We start from the raw sequence: 26381 nt of genomic DNA, 5'->3' as shown, positions 1-26381 counted from the left end.
ACCAAAGAGCTTTATAAGGATGTCAGGGACAAGATCATAGACCCACACAAAGCTGGAATGGGCTACAAAACCATAAGTAAGACGCTGGGTGAGAAGGAGACAACTGTTGGTGCAATAGTAAGAAAATGGAAGAAATACAAAATGACTGTCAATCGACATTGATCTGGGGCACCATGCAAAATCTCACCTTGTGGGGTATCCTTGATCATGAGGAAGGTGAGAGATCAGCCTAAAGCTACACGGGGGGAACTTGTTAATGATCTAAAGGCAGCTGGGACCACAGTCACCAAGAAAACTATTGGTAGCACATTACCCTGTAAAGGTTTAAAATCCTGCAGTGCCTGCAAGGTCCCCCTGCTCAAGAAGGCACATGTGCAGGCCCGTATGAAGTTTGCCAATGAACACCTGGATGATTGTGAGTAATTGGGAGAAGGTGCTGTGGTCAGATGAGACAAAAATTGAGCTCTTAGGCATTAACTCAACTCGCCATGTTTGGAGGAAGAGAAATGCTGACTATGACCCAAAGAACACCATCCCCACTGTCAAGCATGGAGGTGGAAACATTTTGTTTTGGGGTGTTTCTCTGCTAAGGGCACAGGACTACTTCACAGCGTCAATTGGAGAATGGGTGGAGCTATGTACCGTAAAATCCTGAGTGACAACCTACTTCCCTCCACCAGGACATTAAAAATGGGTCGTGGCTGGGTCTTCCAGGAAGACAATGACCCAAAACATACAGCCAAGGCAACAAAGGAGTGGCTCAACAAAAGCACATTAAGGTCATGCAGTGGCCTAGCCAGTCTCCAGACCTTAATCTCATAGAAAATGTATGGAGGGAGATGAAGCTCCGAGTTGCCAAGCCTCAGCCTCAAAATAATGATTAGAGATGATCTGCAAAGAGGAGTGGAGCAAAATTCCTCCTGACATGTGCGCAAACCTCATCATCAACTAGAAAAAACATCTGACTGCTGTGCTTGCCAACAAGGGTTTTGCCACCAAGTATTAAGTCTTGTTTGCCAGAGGCATCAAATACTTATTTCTCACTGCAAAATGCAAATAAATTTATATAATTTATACAATGTGATTTTCTGGATTTTATTTTTGATTTTCTATCTCTCAATGTTAAAATGAATCTACCCTTAAAATTATACACTATTCATGTCTTTGTCAGTGGGCAAACTTACAAAATTAGCAAGGGATCAAATAATAATTTCCTTCACTGCATTATCTATTATCTATCTATTATCTATCTGTGCAGATTACCTGAATGTGATGCACTTTTGCTTCCTAGCTGTGACTCGGATTGGCTGTGGCTGACAGGGGTGATATCTTGACAGCTCTGCCTTGGAGATTCTCTTCCTTGACTTTCGGATCCCACCGGCTTTTCGATGTTCTTCATTTCCATCTCCTCGTGGTGGATCCAAAGGTCTGGTGGCCTCAGATCCTTTTGGCTTCCTTTCCTTTTACTGATACTGTGGGTGGCACGTTTTCTAAGAAAACAAAATTTTTTTTATAAAATGTAACAAACTTAAATAGAAGAAAATAATAGTAAAAGCTTAAAAACAACTTCAGACGATGGACGGCCAGAGGCTCCCCAGTCCTCGGAGTGTGGGCACATGTGTCATGCCACTTCAGCACCAGCTGCTTACTGATCCATAGCGAATCTTTTATGAATATTGAAAATGCCAGCTTTGATCATCTGAATGTGAGGACGCTCTGTACCGGGGTGAAGCTGCTGCTCTGACTTCATTCACAAAAATAATTCAAGTTTTGAAAAGAATTTAAGAGATGATTTGTAATCTTCTACCACAGAATGGTATAATATGAGGTCAATAAAATTCTATATATATCTATCTTTTAATTTAATTTCTCAAGATCTTTTATCTCGATTTTCTGTGCCAAGTTTTCAGTTCCATCAAATATTGCGCATTATGTCTATTTACTTTGATTGGGCCACCCCTCCAGAAGCCCAATGTCTGATGCAATCTTGGTCACCTGAAACAAGTTTCTCCATGTGGTACGTACTGTACATCTGTATATACCGTATATATTTGCACTTTATAGAAAAAAGTTTCATACTTCTCAAATTCAGGTTTCTTCTTCAGTTTCATTGCCCCCAGTGTATAACATCCAACCCTATTGCCCCGTGTATAACATCTGACCCCATTGCCCCCAGTGTTTAACATCTGACCCCATTTCCCCTTGTGTATAACATTCAGGCCCATTGCCCCCAATGCACAACATATAGCCACGTTGCCACCAGTATAGAACATTGCCATTGCCCCAGTGTATAACATCCGACTCTATCTCTCCCGGTGTAACACATCTGGCCTCGCCCCTAGTGTATAACATTCAGCCAATCAACCTCCGGTGTGTAACATCCGGCCTCATTGCCCCTGGTAAATAATGTCTGCCCCCTCGTTCCATCTCCCTTTACTAATATGTGACAGATCGGCCGGTGGTGCAGAGCTCACTGATACCAGAGCGGTCCTGTAATGGGGGCCACCACAGTAACAAGTGAATTCATGACATTTCTTCCTCCTAATTTTTCCCCATCACCTGTGAGTGATATTATTGAGAAGTAAAAGGAAACCGCAGCAACTCAGCCACGAAGTGTAGACCTCGAAATGTTACAGCGCGGAGGTCTGAGTGCTGAGAAGAGGGCAGAAAAGTCACCAAACTCTGCTGACCCCATGACTGCAGAGTCCAGACCTCCTCTAATATACCATCAGCACAAACACTGCACCTCTATCAGGAGCTTCATGGCCGAGCAGCTGCATGCAGCCGTACATCACCAAGCATGATGCCGAGTGATGGATGGAGTGGTGTAAAGCCGCCAACACTGGACGTGTTCTGTGGAATGATGAATATAACCAATATCTGCTGTCCTTCCAAGAAAATATAATTCTGCATCCTCAGACTGTATTGCCTATTCTTTTACATAGGACTGCCGGTAAACCTTACTTGCTAACTTTTTGAAATTCGCTACATTTTTTTTATTTCCGTCATGCTTTTTTTTTATAGGCTACACTTCTTTAAAAGACCGTTTGTCATCATAGTGTTCTTAAGCCATGAGCTGCACACAGATTCGGATCAAACCTGAGACCTTTACAGCAAGAACACGTCACCAGATTCCACCAGCACCGAGGTGGCTCCTCACTGTGGCATTAAACGTAAGGGGGGGGGGTTCTGAGCGGAAATGATTAAAGGAAGGTCTAGGACACTTCTGACATATCAATAAGATATGCAACAAATGTCTAAAATATATGTTTCCCACCTCTATCTCTAGACCTGGACCCCGATGAGTACTGTCGGAAATTGAGAGGCTTTCTCCATTCTTTTCTATGGGAGCTCCGAATATTGGCCAACGTGGACACCTACCGGACCTCATGTCCTGGATGTCAACCTACAAATTCATCTCTGTGATGAGACAGAACTCATATAAAAGTATTGCTTTTATTACTTTTATGTTAATGTCTGGAATTCTAGAAGGTTATAAACCTCGTATGACAAGTTTTCACATAGTCGAGACCTAAAAGTCAGAAAACATTTCCTTTCCCGACCAAACATCTAAATTGACTGCACGGTGAAATTCTACTTCTCAATTCTTATCTCGCATCTCCTTGTTACCCTGCCAGCTGCCGGGGAACGGCTGTCTTGGAACGGTTTCAGAAAGACGTCATTTCAGATATAATTCTTAACAAATTCAGAAACATTTTCCTTGCTGGCTACTAAACGCAGCCTTGCACTTTCTCTACGGTTCTTTGACTGCAAATTCGAGGCCAAGATTGCTGGAGGGCAGCAAGTAGAAAAGCTTGTTAATGGGCACAGCTAAAATGTTAGGAAATAGAAGGGCGAGATTAAAAACTGTTGTATCTATGGGATGATCCATGTTGAAGCTCTCGCGTCTTGATCCACAATGTGAACCTAATATCAGCCGATAATCATCTCCTTATGTAACATATGGAGCTTTGGGCCTCCTCAGACACAAGCACCTTTGGAGCATTTAAAAAGAAAAACTCCCTTCCGCTTATGCAAAAAAAAAAATCAAACTAGGTCAAAACCTTCTCTTTAAAAAACAGATCCTCTCAAAACAATCCCTTTTTGTTGGCATTCCCTCAAAACAATAAGCTGCTTCCAAAATATAATTCGGCGGAAAGTGTTGATTTCCCCTGCAGCACTCCAAGAGGATAAATAAAGAATTACATGTATCATTGAAATTAATGTGCAGTCCTCCTGGTATATGGACCAGACAGGTCCTCCAAAGCCAGACATGCAAAGGTCAAGAGATAAAGATCCTGAATAGGAGATAACCTGTGATCATTCACAATTCCCAAATAGGAACTTGAGAAATGTATGTTAGTTTCTTTCAGATTGGGGCAGTGTCTATTAGTAAATCTGATGCAGTTCTTGCCATACAGTATATATCGTGATCTTTTTTTTTTCACTTTTTAAGATCAGAAAAAAAATACTTAAAAGGTTATTCCCAACCTTGCAAGTTAACACCTTTCCACAGAATAGGTGGTAACCTGGTCCTGAGAACAAGGCTCTATAATGACCCACTAACATGGATGAGTAGCCGGGTATGCACAATATCACCCCATTAGTGCTGAGCGAACGTGCTTGGGTAAGGTCTTATCCCAGCATGCTCGGGTGATATCCTAGCATCTGGGCGTGCTCGTATATTATGTTCCAGTGCCCAAGCACGTTCGCTGATGACTACACAACATTTATTGCTTATGGAAGTCAATACTCATTGTACAGGAGGAGGAGGAGAGCTGTGACATCACCTGCTGAGAATAGTGGATCCTGTGTTATCTACTGTACAGAGAGGTGTTATCAGTCATTGTACAGGAGGAGGTGAGCTGTGACATCACCTATTGTGAATGGTGGATCCTGTGTTATCTACTGTACAGAGAGGTGTTATCAGTCATTGTACAGGAGGAGGAGGTGAGCTGTGACATCACATATTGTGAATGGTGGATCCTGTGTTATCTTCTGTATATAGAGGTTTTATCAGTCATTATACAGGAGGAGGAGGTGAGCTGTGACATCACATATTGTGAATGGTGGATCCTGTGTTATCTACTGTATAGAGAGGTGTTATCAGTCATTGTACAGGAGGAGGAGGAGAGCTGTGATATCACCTATTGTGAATGGTGGATCCTGTGTTATCTACTGTATAGAGAGGTGTTATCAGTCATTGTACAGGAGGAGGAGGTGAGCTGTGACATCACCTATTGTGAATGGTGGATCCTGTGTTATCTACTGTATAGAGAGGTGTTATCAGTCATTGTACAGGAGGAGGAGGTGAGCTGTGACATCACCTATTGTGAATGGTGGATCCTGTGTTATCTACTGTATAGAGAGGTGTTATCAGTCATTGTACAGGAGGAGGAGGTGAGCTGTGACATCACCTATTGTGAATGGTGGATCCTGTGTTATCTACTGTATAGAGAGGTGTTATCAGTCATTGTACAGGAGGAGGAGGTGAGCTGTGACATCACCTATTGTGAATGGTGGATCCTGTGTTATCTACTGTATAGAGAGGTGTTATCAGTCATTGTACAGGAGGAGGAGGTGAGCTGTGACATCACCTATTGTGAATGGTGGATCCTGTGTTATCTACTGTATATAGAGGTGTTATCAGTCATTGTACAGGAGGAGGAGGTGAGCTGTGACATCACCTATTGTGAATGGTGGATCCTGTGTTATCTACTGTATATAGAGGTGTTATCAGTCATTATACAGGAGGAGGAGGTGAGCTGTGACATCACATATTGTGAATGGTGGATCCTGTGTTATCTACTGTATATAGAGGTGTTATTAGTCATTGTACAGGAGGAGGAGGAAGAGAGCTGTGACATCATCTATTGTGAATGGTGGATTCTGTGTTATCTGCTGTATATAAAGGGTGATATCAGTCATTGCACAAGAGGAGGAGGTGAGCTGTGACATCATCTATTGTGAATGGTGGATCCTGTGTTATCTACTGTATATAGAGGTGTTATCAGTCATTGTACAGGAGGAGGAGGAGGTGAGCTATGACATTATCTATTGTGAATGGTGGATTCTATGTTATCTATTGTATATAGTGGTGTTATCAGTCATTGTACAGGAGGAGGAGGTGAGCTGTGATATCACCTATTGTGAATGGTGGATCCTGTGTTATCTACAGTATATAGAAGTGTTATCAGTCATTGTACAGGAGGAGGAGGTGAGCTGTGACATCTCCTCTTGTCAACGGTGGATCTGTGTGATATACTGTATATAGGGGTGTAAACACACAAACAGGGCAGAGTACAAAAACCACCAGATAATAAGAATTAGAAAACTGTATATAGCATAAAATGTATATAGAGGTGTTATCAGTCATTGTACAGGCGGAGGAGGCGAGCTGTGAATGTTGGATTATCCGTTATCTGTTTATTTGTTACACCTTTCACTGTAATCCTTACATCAATCATACTGAGATGATTACTAAGAAGTGATCTCGGAACAGGACAAATATATCGACTATTAGTCTTAGTGGCAATAATGAAAACTGCAAGATTTCAGAATTTGCTTCAAGATTTAGTCTACTAGATCGTGACATGGATGATAACATAAATGACCAGCATGTATAAGCAGAATCCATAGCAGAACGTGACGTACTTTCTCTGCTGTGCAGATGACCTCCTGGTGCAGATCACGGCCACTATCACCACCACCAGAATTGTAATAGCTCCAACAGTCACCACTATGATCACCAAGAGGTTGCTGTTCTTCTGGGGCGTCACACCATGGGGCGGGTGCATCTGTCCAATGGGAGGTTCTGTGAAGGCAAAACAAAAATAATTAGATATTAGCATGGAGGTATCTGCATTAAAACATAGTTAATTGATTTAAAACAACATAGGTTATTGTTACACATGCAGCTATATAACTAGTCTTGTGACACTCAAGAAGGTTCCTACAGAGCGCTGTTGATGACTTATGCCCATTTGTCTAAAAATAATAGATTTATATACAGGGAAGACGGGTCCATATCTCAGGAACAAAAACACCATTTAAAAGAACACATATCTTTATGGTACGTGATAGGTACATGACTGGCGCTTAAAAGGTTATTTCCATATTCATAAATGGTATTGTTAGACAGTCCTTGTAAAGACAAGCAATTTTGCAATTTACCGCTTGTTAAAATTTTCAGCCATTTTTGAGACATCAACATTTTTCTTTTGTTTACAGCTCGTTACCCGGGAGACCGACCACTGGTGCAAAATAGCAGAACAAGTGCAGTGCAGACAAGCTCTTTTCTATTCAGCTTGTAAGCACTTATTTTGAAGCCGACCAGGATTGCTGGGACTTGCTGCTACCTCCTAATCCTGGCCGATTTCAGAGCAGTGCTTACAAGCTAGACGGCAACGGTGGTCGGACTCTATGGCAACGAGCTGTAAACGAAAGAAAAGTCTAAATATCTCGAAAACGGCTGCAAATTTTAATAAGCAAGCAGTAAATTGCAAAAGTGCTTGTTTTTCCAAGTGCTATCTGAAAATATTAATATATGAAAAAGGGAATAACCCATGCCTCGAAATAGGGATTCCAATGTTGAGAGGTGTAGTCTTGGCACCCTGATGACCCAGTTAATCACTGATCATGTGGAGTTTTATAATTAAAACCTTTAATATTTGAAACCCCATTTTTACGGCCTTTAAGCACCACCCAGGAGCACTTCCAAAACTTTTCAGGAACGCCTACTTTAAGACGCATTTGCATGTAATCCAGCCCCTTAAAGGTCCCGATCACCCTAAGCGTTAATGGATTTTATTCCAAGGAATGATATATAATAGCAAATGAGGAAAGTTAAACCATTACTAAATCTACTTACGGGGAATATACCGCTAGGTATCATAGGTTAAAAAGCCGTTTGTAAACTCAGCAAACCTTCCCCGTGCATCAGGCAGAGGAGCCGGCGTGAGCTTTGAGACATCCAGAAATACTTTATGTATGGAAGATTTATTTAAAGACCTTGGTGTATACAGCGATGTTGCTCTGTGTACATTTATTCCATATTGATGGGAAAACTGTGCTCTGAGCAGATGTGAGTTATGGATAATGTTCTCCAATATTAGCTGCAGCCCCTGTGAGGGAGGCTCGCCGCTGCTTGTCATGTTAATTTATACATGGATTTAATGTTGACTTTTGCAGAGAGGATTGTGGAGGAGATATGTATAAAAATCTGTAAAAATGACAGGAAAATACAGATTTTATGTTTTACTAGGGACCTGTAAAAATTAGCTTAAACACACTAAATGCAAGCAATTTAGATGAACTAATTAGGATTTTTTTCATATATAAATAATCCTTATGGTAAAACATCTAAAGAGTATCTGTCATGAAGACCAAAGTGGCCAGTTTTAGGACTTATTTTATTCCCATTACTCCGGTGAGTATTTTTTTTTTTCAGCTGTTTAAATGTGCCATATGGTTCCAGAGATATGGTCTGGGACAAAGATCATAAGATCCTCGGGGGCGTGTTTTCATGCATCTCTGCATTGTTACTTTATGAGCCACACCCCCTTTGAAAGAGTTATAAAAATTAGCACAAAATAAAAATGCCAGTATCTTTGGATCCTCATGGTGGATAATAAAAAAATAAAAGCTGAATAATCAACAGATTAGCGGTAATGAAATAAGAATGAAAACCTTCTACTAATTAACTAGTGAGACCTTCTCTTTAAATGCCACCTATTGCCCCCTCCTAGTCCTCGTCCCCCGACAAATGATGTTGTGCACATTAGATGGTCCAGTTCAAAGGCTTTAGCTGATATTCTGATATTCAAGTATGAGAGGGAAAAACTCATTGTCTTTCTGGGTATGGAAACCATCTCATGTTGGGTCCATTTCTTTTCCTTATGAATAGAATAAATCTGTAGAGACCGCCAAAATATGAAACACAGAAAAAAGGGGATAAAAGCCAGCTTAGCAGACCGATAGAGGGGAAGGTCGCATTAGCTGCATCACTGGCTAACTTTACCTTTCCAAAGATTGCCAACCTGGATGTAGAATTACATAGTGACTACAGTTGGTGTGAATTGATTCGCAGGACCCGTTTTATTAGAAACGTCAGAAATCTATGGCTGCCCGATGGGAACTATGAGAACTGCCTCCTATCTCATGGTCTTCCTTTTGTTGGGCAGCACGGTGGCTCAGTGGTAAGCACTGTTGCTTTGCAGCACTGGGGTCCTGGGTTCAAATCCCACCAAGGACAGCATCTGCGAGGAGTTTGTATGTTCTCCCCGTATTTGTACTGGTTTCCTCCCACACTCCAAGACATTCTGATAGGGGCTTTAGATTGTGAGCACCAATAGTAATTTTTGTATAGTGCTGTAGTTGGCTTGGCACAATGTCATCATCGTGAGTGGTTCCTGCAAATGAGTCGCACCAACTCTAAGGGTGCTTTCACATTGCGGACTTGCCCATGTTGAGTGGTTGCATCTTGGGGTCCGACTTCAGTAAGCGTTTACTCCTGAAAATGATAAACGTCAAAGCATATGCTGAATCTGTCGGCACTGTTATAGTTTATGGCCCCATCAGCGCATACGCCTGAATCTTGTTTTGGGTTGAGATCAGATGCAAGCCCCGATGGGACAACTGAAGAACGTAATGTGAAAGGAGCCTAACACTTTGGACAAGATTGCATCATGTAGTTCTCATGAGTACTTGATAACCATCATTAGTTATTCGAAAGCAGTAGGGTGAACTTGTGACTTCTCTGTATGGGCTTCATAAATGTGCCTGGATATTTTCTTAGAGATCTATTCTCCATTGGTGATGGTGCACTTTGCCCTCAAGCATGGGTCTATCTATAGGGAATTCAGAGGTATCAATCTAATCTGGGCCATGGTTCCTAAGAGGACCAAAGAAAATGGAGTCAGAAGAATAATGATATATTGGTGTAATAATAAAAGCATTTTAGGGTAGTTGGCTGGACAGGTTACAGATTTGACCGCAGAGGCTACGCATCTGACCTTTGCGCCCCTGTGAGCTAAACATGATGCACTGACTATAAATTTACTCCTGAATTGCTATATAAAGGGGTAGTACGTGATTAGAAATAAATATTACTTTTTCCCAAAACAGGACCAAGCCTGTCTACAGATTGTGACTGGTATTGAGGTTCAGCTCCAATGAAGTGAATGGGGCTTATTTATTTATTTTACCCACTTATATGGCACCATTAGTTCTACAACGCCTTACAGGCATCATAATCTATGTCCCCATTGGGGCTCACAATCTAAATTCCCTATCAGTATGTTTTTGGAGTGTGGGAGGAAACCCAAACAAACATGGAGAGAACTTACAAAACTCCTTACAGATGTTGTCCTTGGTGGGATTTGAACCCAGGACCCCAGGAACAGTGCTAACCCCTGAGCCACCGTGCTGCCCAAATGGGGCTCATATGAGCCAAAAGTAATAGAGAGAAGTGGCACTGTTTTTGAAAGCCGCACATTTTTTTCTAATTCTAGAAAACTCTTACATTTAAATGAAACTCTTCCTGATAGACATTTACAGAAATGGTGTTCATTTTATACTTACATGTTGGCACCTTTAAGAAAGCTTCATACTATCCTACAAACCCCTAAGGAGTAAAGCATTTGCTGCCATTGTGCCATAGGAATGGTGTTTCCCAAGGGCGCCTCTCTAACATATGCCAATTTACATTACTAAAGAGCTGTATAAGTGGTTGATGCCATTGGCAAAAAAACACAAGAGAGGATGAGAAGCATTTACCGGCGGCTCTTCTGGACGTTCATCTCGTAGGCTCCATTTTTTTCTATCTTTTTGTGCCGAGCATACATTTACACAGTGAGATGAAGAATGAAGAGAGAGAGAGCTGATTTCATATGCTATCCTTTATCTTATCAAGAAGAAGAGAATCTCTTCAAAGGAGGCTACAAACTTCTGCTTTGCTGAAAGTTGAAAGCTTCATTGAAGCCCCCCGACAGCTCCGTGAAAACTTCGAGCCTTATTACTTGCATTTCAAAATCAGCCATTAAAATAACATTTTACCAGAATGACACTTGGCTCACGTAATCAGAATATCACAGGCTGAAAGAATGTATCCACTATGGAATCTGGAGAATTATTACAGACGTGATTAAAAGGAGGCGATAAAGGCAAAGCCAAAAGTGTTCATAAATATACGTCATCTACTGAGCTACGCAAACAAGGAAATGTGCCAATCTCAGGAGCCCACTTTGAGACTCGATTGTTTGGATGGGTGGGAATCTTACCTCCTCAGATCCTCAGTTATCATATATGTACCCCAATTTTTTGGATGGGTGATACTTGCATTAAGTAGGACAAGTCCTTTAACCTTTCTCGATATGTGATGTAAATGTATGTCACCCGTCAGGTGTGAAGATATAGAGTGGGCTCCCCACACTTCACGCCGACGTCCACCTCTACCACCAGCAATCGAAGCTTGCTCCAAATGCTACTGTTAACTCTTTAAATACCACTATCAATCTCGAGCAGAGGCAATTAATAGGTGCAATCCCGGTAATGTTCTATTTTTGGATACTTATTGCCCAAGAGAGAGATGACTGCGCAGTGCCGATTGGTTGCTATCGCAGCTGGAGTCCCCCATCGGCACCATCTTAGTACTCCTATCAATCTTAGCATTAATTTTCATTATTGTGGTATTTCAGTATGCAAAACAAGTGATCAGATGGACACAGGTTCAAGTCTAAGACTAAGAAATAAAATGTTTAGTAATAATAATAATTAAAAAAATAAATAATAATAGTAAAATAAGTGAGATGTTGAATCATCCTTCATCTCCATTTCCATGGCTGCCCATAAGAACGGCATTGATTATGCAAACGAGAAGGGGCACTTTGTGCTCACCAGACAGCCATAACACCTTCAATTTTCCAGTTTGCGGGAATCCTGGGTATTGGAACAGAATTGAAAACCATGTAAGAGACTTGGGACAGAACCCCTATGTTGTGTCAGTCAGCAAGGTTTCTGGGTGTTGGACCGTACTGATCAGTGTACCACACACCACTCTATTCAACGATGACCGATTTTGCCCATGTGAACCCTGTAAGTGACGCGATGCTCATGTAAGTGTGTACCAGGCACATCTATTTGCACGGATGGATCACTGCCTTTCCTGTGTCGACACAGCTGCCCATATAGGCGAGCTGTTGTGTATGTGCTCACAACGAAAGGGACTTGGTGCTCACAGGAAAGCCATTTCACCTTCATTTTGCTAGAGGTAGAGGTAGAGAAGTGGACCCCACTGATGACAGTGCATCAATCCGATTGGTAGAGCATTGGATCCCAGTGATGACAGTGCACCAATCCGATTGGTAGAGCATTGGACCCCACTGATGACACTGCACCAATCCGATTGGTAGAGCATTGAATCCCAGTGATGACAGTGCATTAATCCAATTGGTAGAGCATTGGACCCCACTGATGACACTGCACCAATCCGATTGGTAGAGCATTGAATCCCAGTAATGACAGTGCACCAATCCATTTGGTAGAGCATTGAATCCCAGTGATGACAGTGCACCAATCCAATTGGTAGAGCATTGGATCCCAGTGATGACAGTGCACCAATCCAATTGGTAGAGCATTGGATCCCAGTCATGACAGTGCACCAGCACCAATCCAATTGGTAGAGAATTGGACCCCACTGATGACACTGCGCCAATCCGATTGGTAGAGCATTGAATGCCAGTGATGACAGTGCACCAATCCAATTGGTAGAGCATTGGATCCCAGTGATGACAGTGCACCAGCACCAATCCAACTGGTAGAGAATTGGACCCGACTGATGACACTGCGCCAATCCGATTGGTAGAGCATTGAATCCCAGTGATGACAGTGCACCAATCCAATGGGTAGAGCATTGGATCCCAGTGATGACAGTGCACCAATCCGATTGTTAGAGTATTGGACCCCATTGATGGTGGTGCACCGAGCACAACCATATACATAATAAACTGCAGTGCCTTGTAGAGAATCATAAAGATGAGCTGATTGCACAACCTGACTGGTGCCGATCAGAAGGGTTATGTGGTGCTCACAGAAGCACCATGACCCCTTCATTGTGCCAATCATTGGGGTCCAACATAAGGATAAGTCAGCCTGATAAAAATCCTAGAAAACCTCTTTAACTTCTCCTTCTTTAAGAATAGAAATTCAGAACTTTGCGTAACTCTTATTTACTTTCCTTGTTCTTTTTTTCTCCTTTTTCTCCTTCCTTTGGCGCTAATGATCTATTGCTACAAACCGTCCTGACAACTGACACGTCACGCTGGTTCTTTTCTACTTTGGTATAATTGTGTCTCAGCCTGAGCTATTCTACAACTAATATCCAGAAATCTCTGAGGTTCCTGCTCCCCGTGGAGCCTGCGATGGGAGCCAGTAATGAATTTCTTTAATCGAGGAGTGAATTCTGCCATTACTTAGTATTTTTACATTTAGGATTGATGCCACATTCTCGGATGACCCACAAGCCGGTCTTTGGCTCTCCGTTTGATCATGAGAATAGGAGTCTTTTGGCAGGCGGCAGATTTCCTCCGATGGTGGTCACATGTCATTTATCCATTGTCATCTCTACGGATGGCTGCCACGTCTTACACAACAAGCCCATACTTAATTAATATCTTATTTCCCCACAGACATTTTGGAGAAAATTAAGCATCTTGCTGCATATTAATTTTCAGCTTGGCCAAGCATGCAGAGACAACTGTGTTGGCCACATTCATATCCTCCCCTCATTAGGTAATACATTTGTCTTCATCATTACCGTCTTTGTATGTATTATTTAATGTTTAATAGGCGGCATGCTGAAGAGAGAGCAAATAGGATATAGCCAACGTCTAGCACGCACTTATATCTGTGGGCAGAAAGTGGAAGAAGACATTTGGCAAAATTAAAAAGGTTCTGTGACACTATGAGATCCAAATTGATTGTCTGTATACAGATCCATGTGCTGGCATGGTCTACCGTCCCTCCAATATATGGTATATAATGGCTGTAGGCAGATGGACTATATGGGAGATATACAGTGGCATGTAAAAGTTTGTGCACCCCTGGTCAAAATTACTGTTATTGCCTACAGCTAAGCAAACTGAAGATGAAATGATCTCTAAAAGGGCTAAAGTTAAAGATGACACATTACCTTTGTATTTTAGGTAATATATATATATATATATATATATATATATATATGTATGTATATATATATATATATATATATATATATATATATATTGTTATTGTTATTTTTTACATTTTAGTTTCAATAATTTTTACTTTCAATATCATAGCAATTGAACAACAGTTTCCCTTACAAGGGAGTTCAATAAGCATTAAATCTGAACAAAATGGAAAAACCATACATATATTAAACTCCCTTGTTTGTTCAAAGATACAAATATAACAAGACAAGAACATGGGGAGACATAAAAGAGGGAAAATGGGGAGGGAAATGAGATACTGCACTTTATTTCGTGGTAAGCCGTAGTATATTTACCAGACCAGGTTATACTATGTTCCGTTTTATGAGTTCCGCCTCCTACCTCCCCGCATCCCATCCAATGCCGGCTCAACCCGTGTTATCAGAATCTCTCACAGGGTAATAGAGTCTCAAATAGATAAAGTCAAGGTTTGTTCAAGATTTAAGTTCGTGTTAAGATCCATCCACGGTTTCCAAATCTGGTAGAAGGCCTCCCACAGATCTTCCCTAGTCGCATGTATACGTTCATATAAGAGGATTGAATTCATTTTATCCCTAACTGTCTGGACAGAGAGAAACGGCGACCTCCAGCTGGTAGCTATATGTAGCTTAGCGGCCATAAGCAGCTGGCCTATCAGCCTGTGGAATTTATTAGTAAATCCCGGGTATTTGGCTCCCAGGAGGAATGTGGCCGGGTCAGGTTGCATTGCCCCGCCATACATTTTTCCAATTATTAATCCTACTTCCTGCCACATAGCCGAGGCAATCGGGCATTCCCACCAAATATGCTTCATATCTCCTACTGCGCCACATCCTCTAAAGCATTTATCTGAAATGTTGGGGTATATAGCGTGAAGTTTACTTGGAACTTGGTATGTTCTGTGTAAGACCTTAATGGATGTCTCTGCCAGGGAGGCTTGATGACTACCCCTGGAAATTGTGTCACAACATCGTCTCCAATTTTCCAAAGTTAATTGGATACCCAGATCTTCCTCCCACTGTTTCATGTAATGCAATATGTCAACTCCACGTGCAGTATTGAGGGATCCGTATAGCAGAGAAATAGTTCCCCTTCCCAGTGGGTCATCCATGCATCTCTGCTCAAAGCCAGTCACGCAAAAAGGGATTTTCCGTTGTAGAGTCTGTTCCGCAAAATGGAAAACCTGATAGATACGAAAAGTTTCGCTAATGGGTGGATTGTACTTATGGAGAAATTCTTGTCTAGATAAAATTATATTAAAAGGTGAGCAGAGGTGCTTTAGAGTAGTAATTCTGTTAACCTTCCACCAAGTAAAAGAACGTGGGTAAAGTCCTGGTGGGAACATGGGGTTGCAGAAGAGGGGGGTCAGTGGGGCGGACTCAGATTGGAGTTTAAATTTAAATCTTTCCTTCCTCCAAAGGATTAGGGAGTGTGCTGTGAAAGGTGTTGTAATGTGTAGACCTTTTGGTAGTTTTTGTGTAGACCACATAAGGCCCGGCAAGGAAAACGGAAGTAAGAGGGACGATTCCAGGTCAACCCATCTCAGAGCACGGTTGGCAGCGCAGGCATTAGCCAATTGGGCCAGCTGAGCCGATTTGTAATACAGTGTGAAATTAGGCATGGAAAGCCCCCCCAGTCTTCTATGTATGAACATAGTTTTTTGACGGATTCTGGGTTTTTTCCCCTGCCAGATAAATTTTGAGATCATAGAGTGAACCTCATGTAGGGTCTCATGGGGCAACGGTATGGGGAGAGAGCGGAATAAGTACAGAAATCTAGGTAAAGAGACCATTTTAATTGCATGCAATCTGCCCAACCAGGTCAACTTCATAGCAGACCATCTAGTTAAGTCAGCTCGAAGATTTTTTATTAATGGGAGATAGTTCCACTTAAATAAGGTTGACTTATGAGAGGTGAGGTTGACACCGAGATAGGTTATATAATGTTCGTTTTTTGTAAATTTGAACTGGGAGATAATATTTGTTTGCATGTCCTTAGTGGTATTAAGAAATAGGGCTTCGGATTTGTCAACATTAATTTTGAGTCCTGAGATCGACTCAAATCTACGTAGAACTGAAAATAAATTTGGAAGAGTGGTGAGTGGGCTGGATAGAGTCAGTAGTAAATCATCCGCAAATAAGCTTGCCTTATATTGTGCGCCAAGTCCCACAGGTCCAAGTATGTTTGGGTTGAGCCTTATTGCCTCAGCTAGTGGTTCCATGGCCATGGCAAACAGGGCTGGAGAAAGTGGACAGCCTTGTCTCGTCCCCCTTTGTATGTTGATAGGAGTAGGTTTAGTTGACGGGAGTTTCAGATAGGCTGTTGGACTGTCATACAATAGTTGAAGGCATGAAATAAGGGTGCGAGGGATGCCAAATCTGGATAGAACTTCAAATAGATAGGACCATGAGATCGAGTCGAATGCTTTTTCTATGTCCAAAGCTAATAGTAGTAGGGGTTGTTTATGGCAGTTTGCTGAATGTATGATATTTAGATTCCTTCTAATATTGTCGGGACCTTGTCTATTAGGTATGAATCCCACTTGGTCACGGTGAATAAGGGTAGGTAAAAATTTGTTGAGCCTAGTGGTAATGATGGATGTAAAGAGTTTGAGGTCAACATTTAGTAACGATATAGGTCTATAATTCTTGGGAAGGAGATGGTCTTTCTTTGGTTTTGGGATTACCGCCACGTGGGCGATATAGAATTCAGGGGGCATCTGGGTGCCATTTAGTAGAGCATTACAATAATTTTTAATGTGCGGTGTGAGGATATTTGTATATTTTTTACATTTTAAAAACCCAACCTCCTCTAACCTTGTGCCAAAAACGGCAGTCATGGGTTCTTTTAAGCAGCTGCCTAGCACTCTGAAAATGAAAATGGCGGAGACCCACAAAGCAGGAGAAGGCTATAAGGAGATAGCAAAGTGTTTTCAAGTTGCCCTTTGCTCAGTTAGAAATGTAATTAAGAAATGGCAGATAACAGGAACAGTGGAGGTCAAGAAAAGGTCTTGAAGACCAAGCAAAATCTCAATGAGAACTGCTCGTACGATTGCTAAAGAGGCAAATCAGAACCCATGCTTGACTGAAAAAGACTTGCAGAAAGATTTAGCAGACTCTGGAGTGGTGGAACATTGTTCTACTGTCCAGAGACACCTGTCCAAATATGGCCTTCATGGAAGAGAAAACCTCTCCTCTGTCCTATCCATAAAATTCAGCATCAGAAGTATGAAAAATAACATCCAAACAAGCCTGATGCATTTTGGAAACAAGTCATGTGGATCGATGAGGTTAACTTAGAACTCTTTGGCCACAATGATCAAACGAATATGTGGAGAAAAAAGGGCAAAGAATTTCAGGAAAAGAAAGTCTCGCCAACCATTAATCATGGGCATGGGGATCATGCTTTGAGGTTGGGTTGCAGCCAATGGCACAAGGAACATTTCATGGGTAGAGGGAAGAATGAATTCAATGAAATTTTTACAAATTCTTGATACAAGCATGACACCATCTGTAAAAAGCTGAAGGTGAAAAGAGGATGGCATCTACAAATGGATAATGATCCTAAGACACATCAAAATCCACAATAGATGACCCTAAAAGCTGCAAGCTGAAGGTTTTACAATGGCCCTCACAGTCCTCTGACCTGAACATCATTGAACATCTGTGGCGAGACCTCAAAATAGCAGAGGATGCAAGATGACTCAGGAATCTCACAGAACTAGAAGAATTTTCCAAGGAAGAATGGATGAAAGTTCTTCAAATGAGAACTGAAAGACTCTTTTCTGCCTAGAAGCAGCATTTACAAGCTGTGATATTTGCAAATGGGGGTGCCACTAGGATTTTTATCAGTATGTCTTTGGAGTGTGGGAGAAACTGTAGAACCCGGAAGAAACCCACACAAAGACGGGGAGAACATACAAGCTTCTTGCAGATGTTGTCCTTGGTGTGATTTAAACCCAGGACCTCAGTGCTGCAAGGATGCAGTGGTAACGACTGAGCCACCGTGCTGCTCGAATACTATACTAGATATTGAAAATATATGCTATATATTACATATACTATAATATATTAGAGATAGGAAATCAGTGAGTCCATCATGTTGTGTATAGGGGCTGTGGGGCCATCATGCTGTGTGTGGGGCACTTTAGGGCATCATGCTGTGGAAGGTATTATCCTGTGTTGGGGTTATTGTGGTGGGATTTTACTTTGCTAGAGGCACTGTGGTGGGAGGAAATTACAGTGGGGTTAGCATGCAGCATAGGGGGCATTTTTGAAGGAATCTTACTCTATAATGGCCAGGAAAGTTTTGTAGTAGTGGGTGAGAACACTAAGGGGCATCAGTATTGGCAATTTGTGTCCTTCTCCTTGATTTTAAAAGTTTGGATGCATCACCCAGCCTAATCAGCAAAATAATATTTTATGGCATGCGTGTATGTATGTGTGTGAATGTATGTGTGTATATGTGTGTATGTGTTTGTATATGTGTATGTGTGTGTATGTATGTGTATGTGTGTGTATGTGTGTGTATATGAGTGTATGTGTTTGTATATGTGTATGTGTGTGTATTGTAGCATGGCTAAAGGGTGTGTAGTCGATGGGAGGTATGTGCCACATAAGTGCCTTGTTGCTGTAATGTAGCCCAGACTATTTCTTTGTTGTATATAACCATGTATATATGTGTGTTCAGGACCTGTGGTGAGGTCAGACCACATGGCTAATCATGTGATGGGTTACTGGGTGTGGTTAGCTTTATATAAGACAGGCTATTGCTTAACACAGTGGGATATGTGTGGAGGTGAAACCCTCCTGAGTGTGAAGGCTATAGGACTGAGCCTGAAGGACTGGACACGTTGTTTTTCTTTTCCTGAACCAAAGGCTATTTTGTTTGCTGTTATTTTTGCCATGTGGTTTATGAGGTGATAAACCTTTGAACTTTTGTTGGAACCTGCCTCCTACGTGTCAGCCGTCGCACCTGAGTGAGTGAAATCCCTACAATTGGTGGTAGACGTGCGGGCAGCGTTCCCAGCGGAGACTAAAGTCTGTGTTGAATGTCCTGGGTCAAGTCTGTTGTAAGCCAGCCGGGGAAAATGGAGGACCTGCTGAAACACTTGGTCCAGTTGCAGTCACAGCAGGAGCAATGGCAGAGCCAGCAGGAGCAACGGCAGCAAGAGACCAACAGGCTGTTGATGCAGCAGATACAACAGAGCAAGCAGGAGCAACGGCAGCAGATGCAACAGAGCCAGCAGGAGCAACGGGAGCAGATGCAGCTTCTGGCAACCGCCATCCAGGGCAAGACGAGTGCCCCAACCCCAGGTCTGGCTGATGACACCCACGTCAGGAAGACGGTAAGACGCACATTGCAGAAAATGACCCCCGGGGATGATGTTGAGGCCTTCCTGACGGTATTTGAGAGGGTCGCTGAGAGGGAAAAACTCCCGCCAGAGCAGTGGGCAGAGGTACTGGCGCCATACCTGACGGGAGAGCCCCAGAAGGCGTACTATGATTTGACCTTGCAGGATGCCAAAGAGTATCACAAATTGAAAGTCGAGATTCTCGCACGTTTGGGGGTGTGACACTGACTGTCAGGGCACAGCGAGTTCACAGCTGGGCCTATCACCGGGACAAACCGCCTCGCTCTCAAATGTTTGATCTGTTGCACCTGGTCCAGAAATGGCTGCAGCCAGAGTCATGTACACCTGCACAGATGGTGGAACGAGTGATAATGGATCGGTTTGTGCATTCCCTCCCGAGGTCCATACAGACTTGGGTTGCCCAGGGTGATCCCCAGAATGCCGACGAACTGATCGGACTGGTCGAGAGATACCAAGGGATGGAAGGCTCCTTTGGGAGGTAGCCCGTGCCGTACTGGGGGTCCCAGAAAGCTGCTGAGTCCCAAAAAGGGGTGGCGCGTCCAAGGTCACAAAGGGTGGGGGAGGTGGTGCCCAAGGTCCCTACGGGTGATATTATTTGCTGGAGGTGCCACGGGCCAGGACATATAGCTGCCCGTTGTTCCCAGACCACTGAGCAGATGGACTGCAGCATGGGACGCCGTTGTTCATACTATGCGTATCCAGCCTGCAGTGTGAACTCTCCGCCCAACGAGGGACCTCAAGCGTGTCCCGTAAGGGTGAACGGTCGAGCAGCAACGGCGCTGTTAGACTCAGGGAGTTTAGTGACCCTGGTGAGGGCCACTTTCCCTCTCCACCTACTCCCGGGAAAGAAGGTCGGCGTGCGGTGCATACATGGTGATGCCAAGGACTACCCTTTGGCCAGGGTGGACATTGAAACGGCATGTGGCACTGAGTCCCACATAGTCGGCGTCGTGCAGGACTTGTTGCACCCTATAATTATTGGCCGGGATTTCTGTCTGTTTTGGGATTTGTGGGGAAAAGGTTCTGAGCTCCCTAGCAAGTGTAGGGAACCAGTGAACCCTGGAAGGGTGTCACCACACCCAGAGACAGACAGGTTTCCTTTTTGTGTGCTGGTTGGGGATGAGGAGGAAGTATCCCCTGCATCTGACATTTTGGAGTTAGAGGTCACCGGTGAAAATTTTGGGACTGCCCAACATAGGGACCCCACTCTGAGGGAAGCCTTTAATAATGTCACAGTTATTGATGGGGTGGTACAGGAGCCGGGGGCAGACACAAGATTTCCCCATTTTCTGATGAGGGGGGAGTTGTTGTACCGGGTCACGAAAATAAGGGAGGAGTTGGTAGAGCAGTTGTTAGTGCCGGGTCCATATAGACGGAAGGTGTTGGACATGGCCCATTCACACATCTTGGGTGGACACCTAGGGGTGGAAAAAACACAAGAACGGGTTGTGCAGAGGTTCTATTGGCCTGGGTGTCACCGGGAAATAGTGAACTACTGCAGGTCCTGCCCTACATGTCAGCTAACCGCTCCCACTTCTCATTTCCGGAACCCCCTTGTGCCCCTGCCCATTATTGAGGTGCCGTTCGAGAGAATTGCCATGGACTTGGTCGGTCCCTTAGTTAAATCAGCCCGGGGCCATCAGTATATATTAGTCATCCTGGACTATGCCACACGCTATCCTGAGGCAATTCCTCTGAGAAATTCCTCCTCGAAGAGTATAGCCCGCGAGTTGGTCCATGTCTTTTCCCGGACAGGTCTGCCGAAGGAGATCCTGACTGACCAGGGGACACCTTTCATGAGCAAAGTGATGAGGGAGTTGTGCAAAGCCCTGAAAATCTCCCAGTTGAGGACCTCGGTGTCTGTGTGTTTTGTTTGACTCCGATCTCTCCTTCACCTCCCACATACAATCTCTTGCCCGCTCGTGCCGCTTACACCTAAAGAACATCTCTAGAATCCGCCCTTTTCTCACCATGGAGACAACAAAAACTCTCACTGTCGCCCTAATCCACTCCCGTCTGGACTACTGTAATGCTCTATTAATTGGCCTCCCCCTCACGCGACTTTCCCCTCTCCAGTCTATCCTTAATGCAGCAGCCAGGGTTGTTCATCTGGCTAATCGTTACTCGGACGTGTCCGCTCTTCGCCAGTCATTACACTGGCTGCCCATTCATTACAGAATACAATTCAAAGTACTTGTTCTCACCCACAAAGCTCTCCACAGTGCGGCACCCCCTTACATCTCCTCCCTCATTTCTGTCTATCGGCCTAGCCGAACGCTGCGCTCTGCAATCGACTTTCGACTAACCTCTGCACTAATCCGTACCTCACACTCCCGACTCCAAGACTTCTCCCGTGCTGCACCAATCCTCTGGAATGCTCTACCCCAAGATATTAGGACCAGCCACAATTTGCATAGTTTTAGGCGCTCGCTCAAAACACATTTGTTCAGAGTGGCCTATCACCTTCACTAATCAAACTCATTTTATGTTTGTGTGTGTGTAGCCCATTCGCTATCTCCATCTACCCCCCACCCCCTGAAGATGGCTGGACCATCATTGTAAATACATCATTGTAAATACACACCTGTACTTTGTATCTCCCCACCTTATTGTAGATTGTAAGCTCTCACGAGCAGGGTCGTCTTATTTTGTTTTATTCTGCTTTATTACTGTATTGTTAACATTGTTACCTATGACTGTTGTGTTTGAAACTGTTAAACTGTAAAGCGCTGCGGAATATGTTGGCGCTATATAAATAAAGATTATTATTATTATTATTATTACCATCCCCAGTCAGATGGCCTTGTCGAGAGATTTAACAAGACACTGAAGAGCATGCTGAGAAAAGCTATAGAGAAAGATGGTAGAGACTGGGATTGTCTCTTACCCTACCTGATGTTTTCCATTCGTGAAGTTCCACAGGCCTCCACAGGATTCTCACCGTTTGAGCTCCTATATGGCCGACATCCGCGAGGACTCCTGGATATAGCCAAGGAAACCTGGGAAGCCGAAGTCACGCCCCACAGAGGCGTCATTGAGCAGGTGGCCCTGATGCAGCAGTGGATTGCAAAGGTGATGCCTATTGTGAAAGAACACCTACTCCAGGCACAAGAAGCTTAGGCCAGAGTCTACAACTGGTCTGCAAGAGTGAGGCAGTTCAATCCGGGAGACCGAGTTCTTGTGTTAGTTCCGACGGTGGAGAGCAAGTTCTTGGCCAAATGGCAAGGGCCATATGAGGTTGTCGAGAAACTTGGTGAAGTAAATTATAAAATTCACCAACCAGGAAGACGGAAACCATTCCAAGTATACCATGTCAACCTTATCAAGCCGTGGCAAGATAGAGAGCCGATAGTATCTCCATCGTTGTTAAGCAACCCAGAAGGTGAGGTTGGAGCAGTTACTATAGCGGAGACGCTATCGAAGTCCCAGAAACAGCAGTGCTGGGAGTTACTCCAGAAAAACAGGGACCTGTTTTCAGAGTTGCCAGGACACACGAAGGTCATAGAGCACGAGGTCCTAACAGAGCCACATGTGCGGGTGAACGTGAAGCCCTATCGTATTCCTGAGGCTTGTCGAGAAGTTATCTCCAAGGAAGTGGAGCGTATGTTGAAGCTTGGAGTCATCGAGGAATCCAAGAGCGGTTGGTCGAGCCCAATTGTCCTGGTCCCAAAACCTGATGGAGAATGGAGGTTTTGCAACGACTATCGGAAGTTGAATGAGGTCTCCAAGTTTGACGCTTATCCCATGCCCCGCGTTGATGAGCTCATCGAAAGGCTTGGGCACGCCAGATATATATCCACCTTGGACTTGACAAAGGGGTATTGGCAGATCCCCATGGCACAGGAAGCTGTTATGACCCCAATGGCGAGGGTCTCAGAGGAACGTGGAAGTCTGCAGAGTACAAAAATCCAGCTCATAGGGCAGTGGTAACTGGGTTGACCATATATCTACTCCTAACGCCAACACTAGAAGTAGCCGGGGATCATTCCTACGTTGATTCTAGATGACACGCGCCAGCCGGAGAATCTAGCTACCCCTAGCAGAGGAAAACAAAGACCTTTCTTGCCTCCAGAGAAGGGGACCCCAAAGCTGGATAGAAGCCCCCCACAAATAATGACGGTTAGGTAAGAGGAAATGACAAACACAGAAATGAACCAGGTTTAGCACAGAGAGGCCCGCTTACTGATAGCAGAATAAAGAAAGGTAACTTATATGGTCAACAAAAACCCTATCAAAATCCACACTGGAAATTCAAGAACCCCCGAACCGTCTAACGGTCCGGGGGGAGAACACCAGCCCCCTAGAGCTTCCAGCAAAGGTCAGGATATAGATTTGGAACAAGCTGGACAAAAATACAAAACCAAAACAAATAGCAAAAAGCAAAAGGCAGACTTAGCTGATATAACTGGAACCAGGATCAGTAGACAAGAGCACAGCAGACTAGCTCTGATAACTACGTTGCCAGGCATTGAACTGAAGGTCCAGGGAGCTTATATAGCAACACCCCTAACTAACGACCCAGGTGCGGATAAAAGGAATGACAGAAAAACCAGAGTCAAAAAACTAGTAACCACTAGAGGGAGCAAAAAGCAAATTCACAACAGTACCCCCCCCCTTAGTGAGGGGTCACCGAACCCTCACCACGACCACCAGGGCGATCAGGATGAGCGGCATGAAAGGCACGAACTAAATCGGCCGCATGAACATCAGAGGAGACCACCCAGGAATTATCCTCCTGACCATAGCCCTTCCACTTGACCAGGTACTGAAGCCTCCGCCTGGAGAGGCGAGAATCCAAGATCTTCTCCACCACGTACTCCAACTCGCCCTCAACCAACACCGGAGCAGGAGGCTCAACAGAAGGAACTACAGGCACAATGTACCGCCGCAACAAGGACCTATGAAATACATTGTGAATAGCAAACGACACAGGAAGATCCAGACGAAAAGATACAGGATTAAGGATTTCCAATATCTTGTAAGGCCCAATAAAACGAGGTTTAAATTTGGGAGAGGAGACCTTCATAGGAACAAAGCGGGAAGAAAGCCATACCAAATCCCCAACGCGTAGTCGGGGACCCACACCGCGGCGGCGGTTGGCAAAGCGCTGAGCCTTCTCCTGTGACAACTTCAAGTTGTCCACCACATGATTCCAGATCTGCTGCAACCTATCCACCACAGAATCCACCCCAGGACAGTCAGAAGGCTCCACATGACCCGAAGAAAAGCGAGGATGGAAACCAGAGTTGCAGAAAAAAGGCGAAACCAAGGTGGCGGAACTAGCCCGATTATTAAGGGCAAACTCAGCCAACGGCAAGAATGTCACCCAATCGTCCTGATCAGCAGAGACAAAACACCTCAAATAAGCCTCCAAAGTCTGATTGGTTCGCTCCGTCTGTCCATTAGTCTGAGGATGGAAAGCAGACGAAAACGACAAATCAATGCCCATCCTACTACAAAAGGATCGCCAGAACCTGGAAACGAACTGGGATCCTCTGTCTGACACAATATTCTCAGGGATGCCGTGCAAACGAACCACGTTCTGGAAAAACACAGGAACCAGATCGGAAGAGGAAGGCAGCTTAGGCAAAGGAACCAAATGGACCATCTTGGAGAAGCGATCACATATCACCCAGATAACGGACATGCCCTGAGATAGCGGAAGATCAGAAATGAAATCCATGGAGATATGTGTCCAAGGTCTCTTCGGGACAGGCAAGGGCAAGAGCAAACCGCTGGCACGAGAACAGCAAGGCTTAGCTCGAGCACAAGTCCCACAGGACTGCACAAATGACCGCACATCCCTTGACAAGGAAGGCCACCAAAAGGACCTGGCCACCAGATCTCTGGTGCCAAAAATTCCCGGGTGACCTGCCAACACCGAGGAATGAACCTCGGAAATGACTCTGCTGGTCCACTTATCCGGGACAAACAGTCTGTCAGGTGGACAAGACTCAGGCCTATCAGCCTGAAATCTCTGCAACACACGTCGCAGATCCGGAGAAATAGCTGACAAGATAACTCCATCTTTAAGAATACCAACAGGATCAGCGACTCCAGGAGCATCAGGCACAAAGCTCCTAGAAAGAGCATCGGCCTTCACATTCTTTGAACCTGGTAAATACGAGACAACAAAATCAAAGCGGGAGAAAAACAATGACCAGCGGGCCTGTCTCGGATTAAGGCGTTTAGCAGACTCGAGATACATCAGATTTTTGTGATCAGTCAAGACCACCACACGATGCTTAGCACCCTCGAGCCAATGACGCCACTCCTCAAATGCCCATTTCATGGCCAACAACTCCCGATTGCCCACATCATAATTTCGCTCGGCAGGCGAAAACTTCCTAGAGAAAAAGGCACAAGGTTTCATAACAGAGCAACCAGGGCCTCTCTGCGACAAAACGACCCCTGCCCCAATCTCCGAAGCATCCACCTCAACCTGAAAGGGAAGTGAGACGTCAGGCTGGCACAAAACAGGCGCCGAAGTAAACCGGCGTTTCAACTCCTGGAAAGCCTCCACGGCAGCAGGAGCCCAGTTAGCTACATCGGAGCCCTTCTTGGTCATATCCGTCAAAGGTTTCACAATGCTAGAAAAATTAGCGATAAAACGACGGTAGAAGTTAGCGAAGCCCAAGAACTTCTGAAGACTCTTAACTGACGAGGGCTGAGTCCAATCAAGAATAGCTCGGACCTTGACTGGGTCCATCTCCACAGCAGAAGGGGAAAAAATGAACCCCAAAAAGGGAACCTTCTGTACACCAAAGAGACACTTTGAGCCC

General features: G+C 44.1%; 1 protein-coding gene across 2 annotated transcripts in view; it reads right to left on the bottom strand.

Moving 5' to 3' along the window:
- DCC (DCC netrin 1 receptor) overlaps nt 1–26381 on the bottom strand; it is a 1118040-nt gene that overhangs the window by 63060 nt on the left and 1028599 nt on the right. For both annotated transcript variants that reach the window (XM_077282231.1, XM_077282240.1), the window contains exons 23-24: nt 6655–6814; nt 1264–1490 (exon numbers count right to left, since the gene is read on the bottom strand). In XM_077282231.1, coding sequence (XP_077138346.1) covers nt 1264–1490; nt 6655–6814 — 387 coding nt within the window. The remainder of the gene's footprint in view (nt 1–1263; nt 1491–6654; nt 6815–26381) is intronic.

This window comes from Ranitomeya variabilis, chromosome 1 (genome assembly GCF_051348905.1).
Source record: "Ranitomeya variabilis isolate aRanVar5 chromosome 1, aRanVar5.hap1, whole genome shotgun sequence".
NCBI classification, from domain to species: domain Eukaryota; kingdom Metazoa; phylum Chordata; class Amphibia; order Anura; family Dendrobatidae; genus Ranitomeya; species Ranitomeya variabilis.
This window is presented reverse-complemented; position numbering and strand designations above follow the sequence as displayed.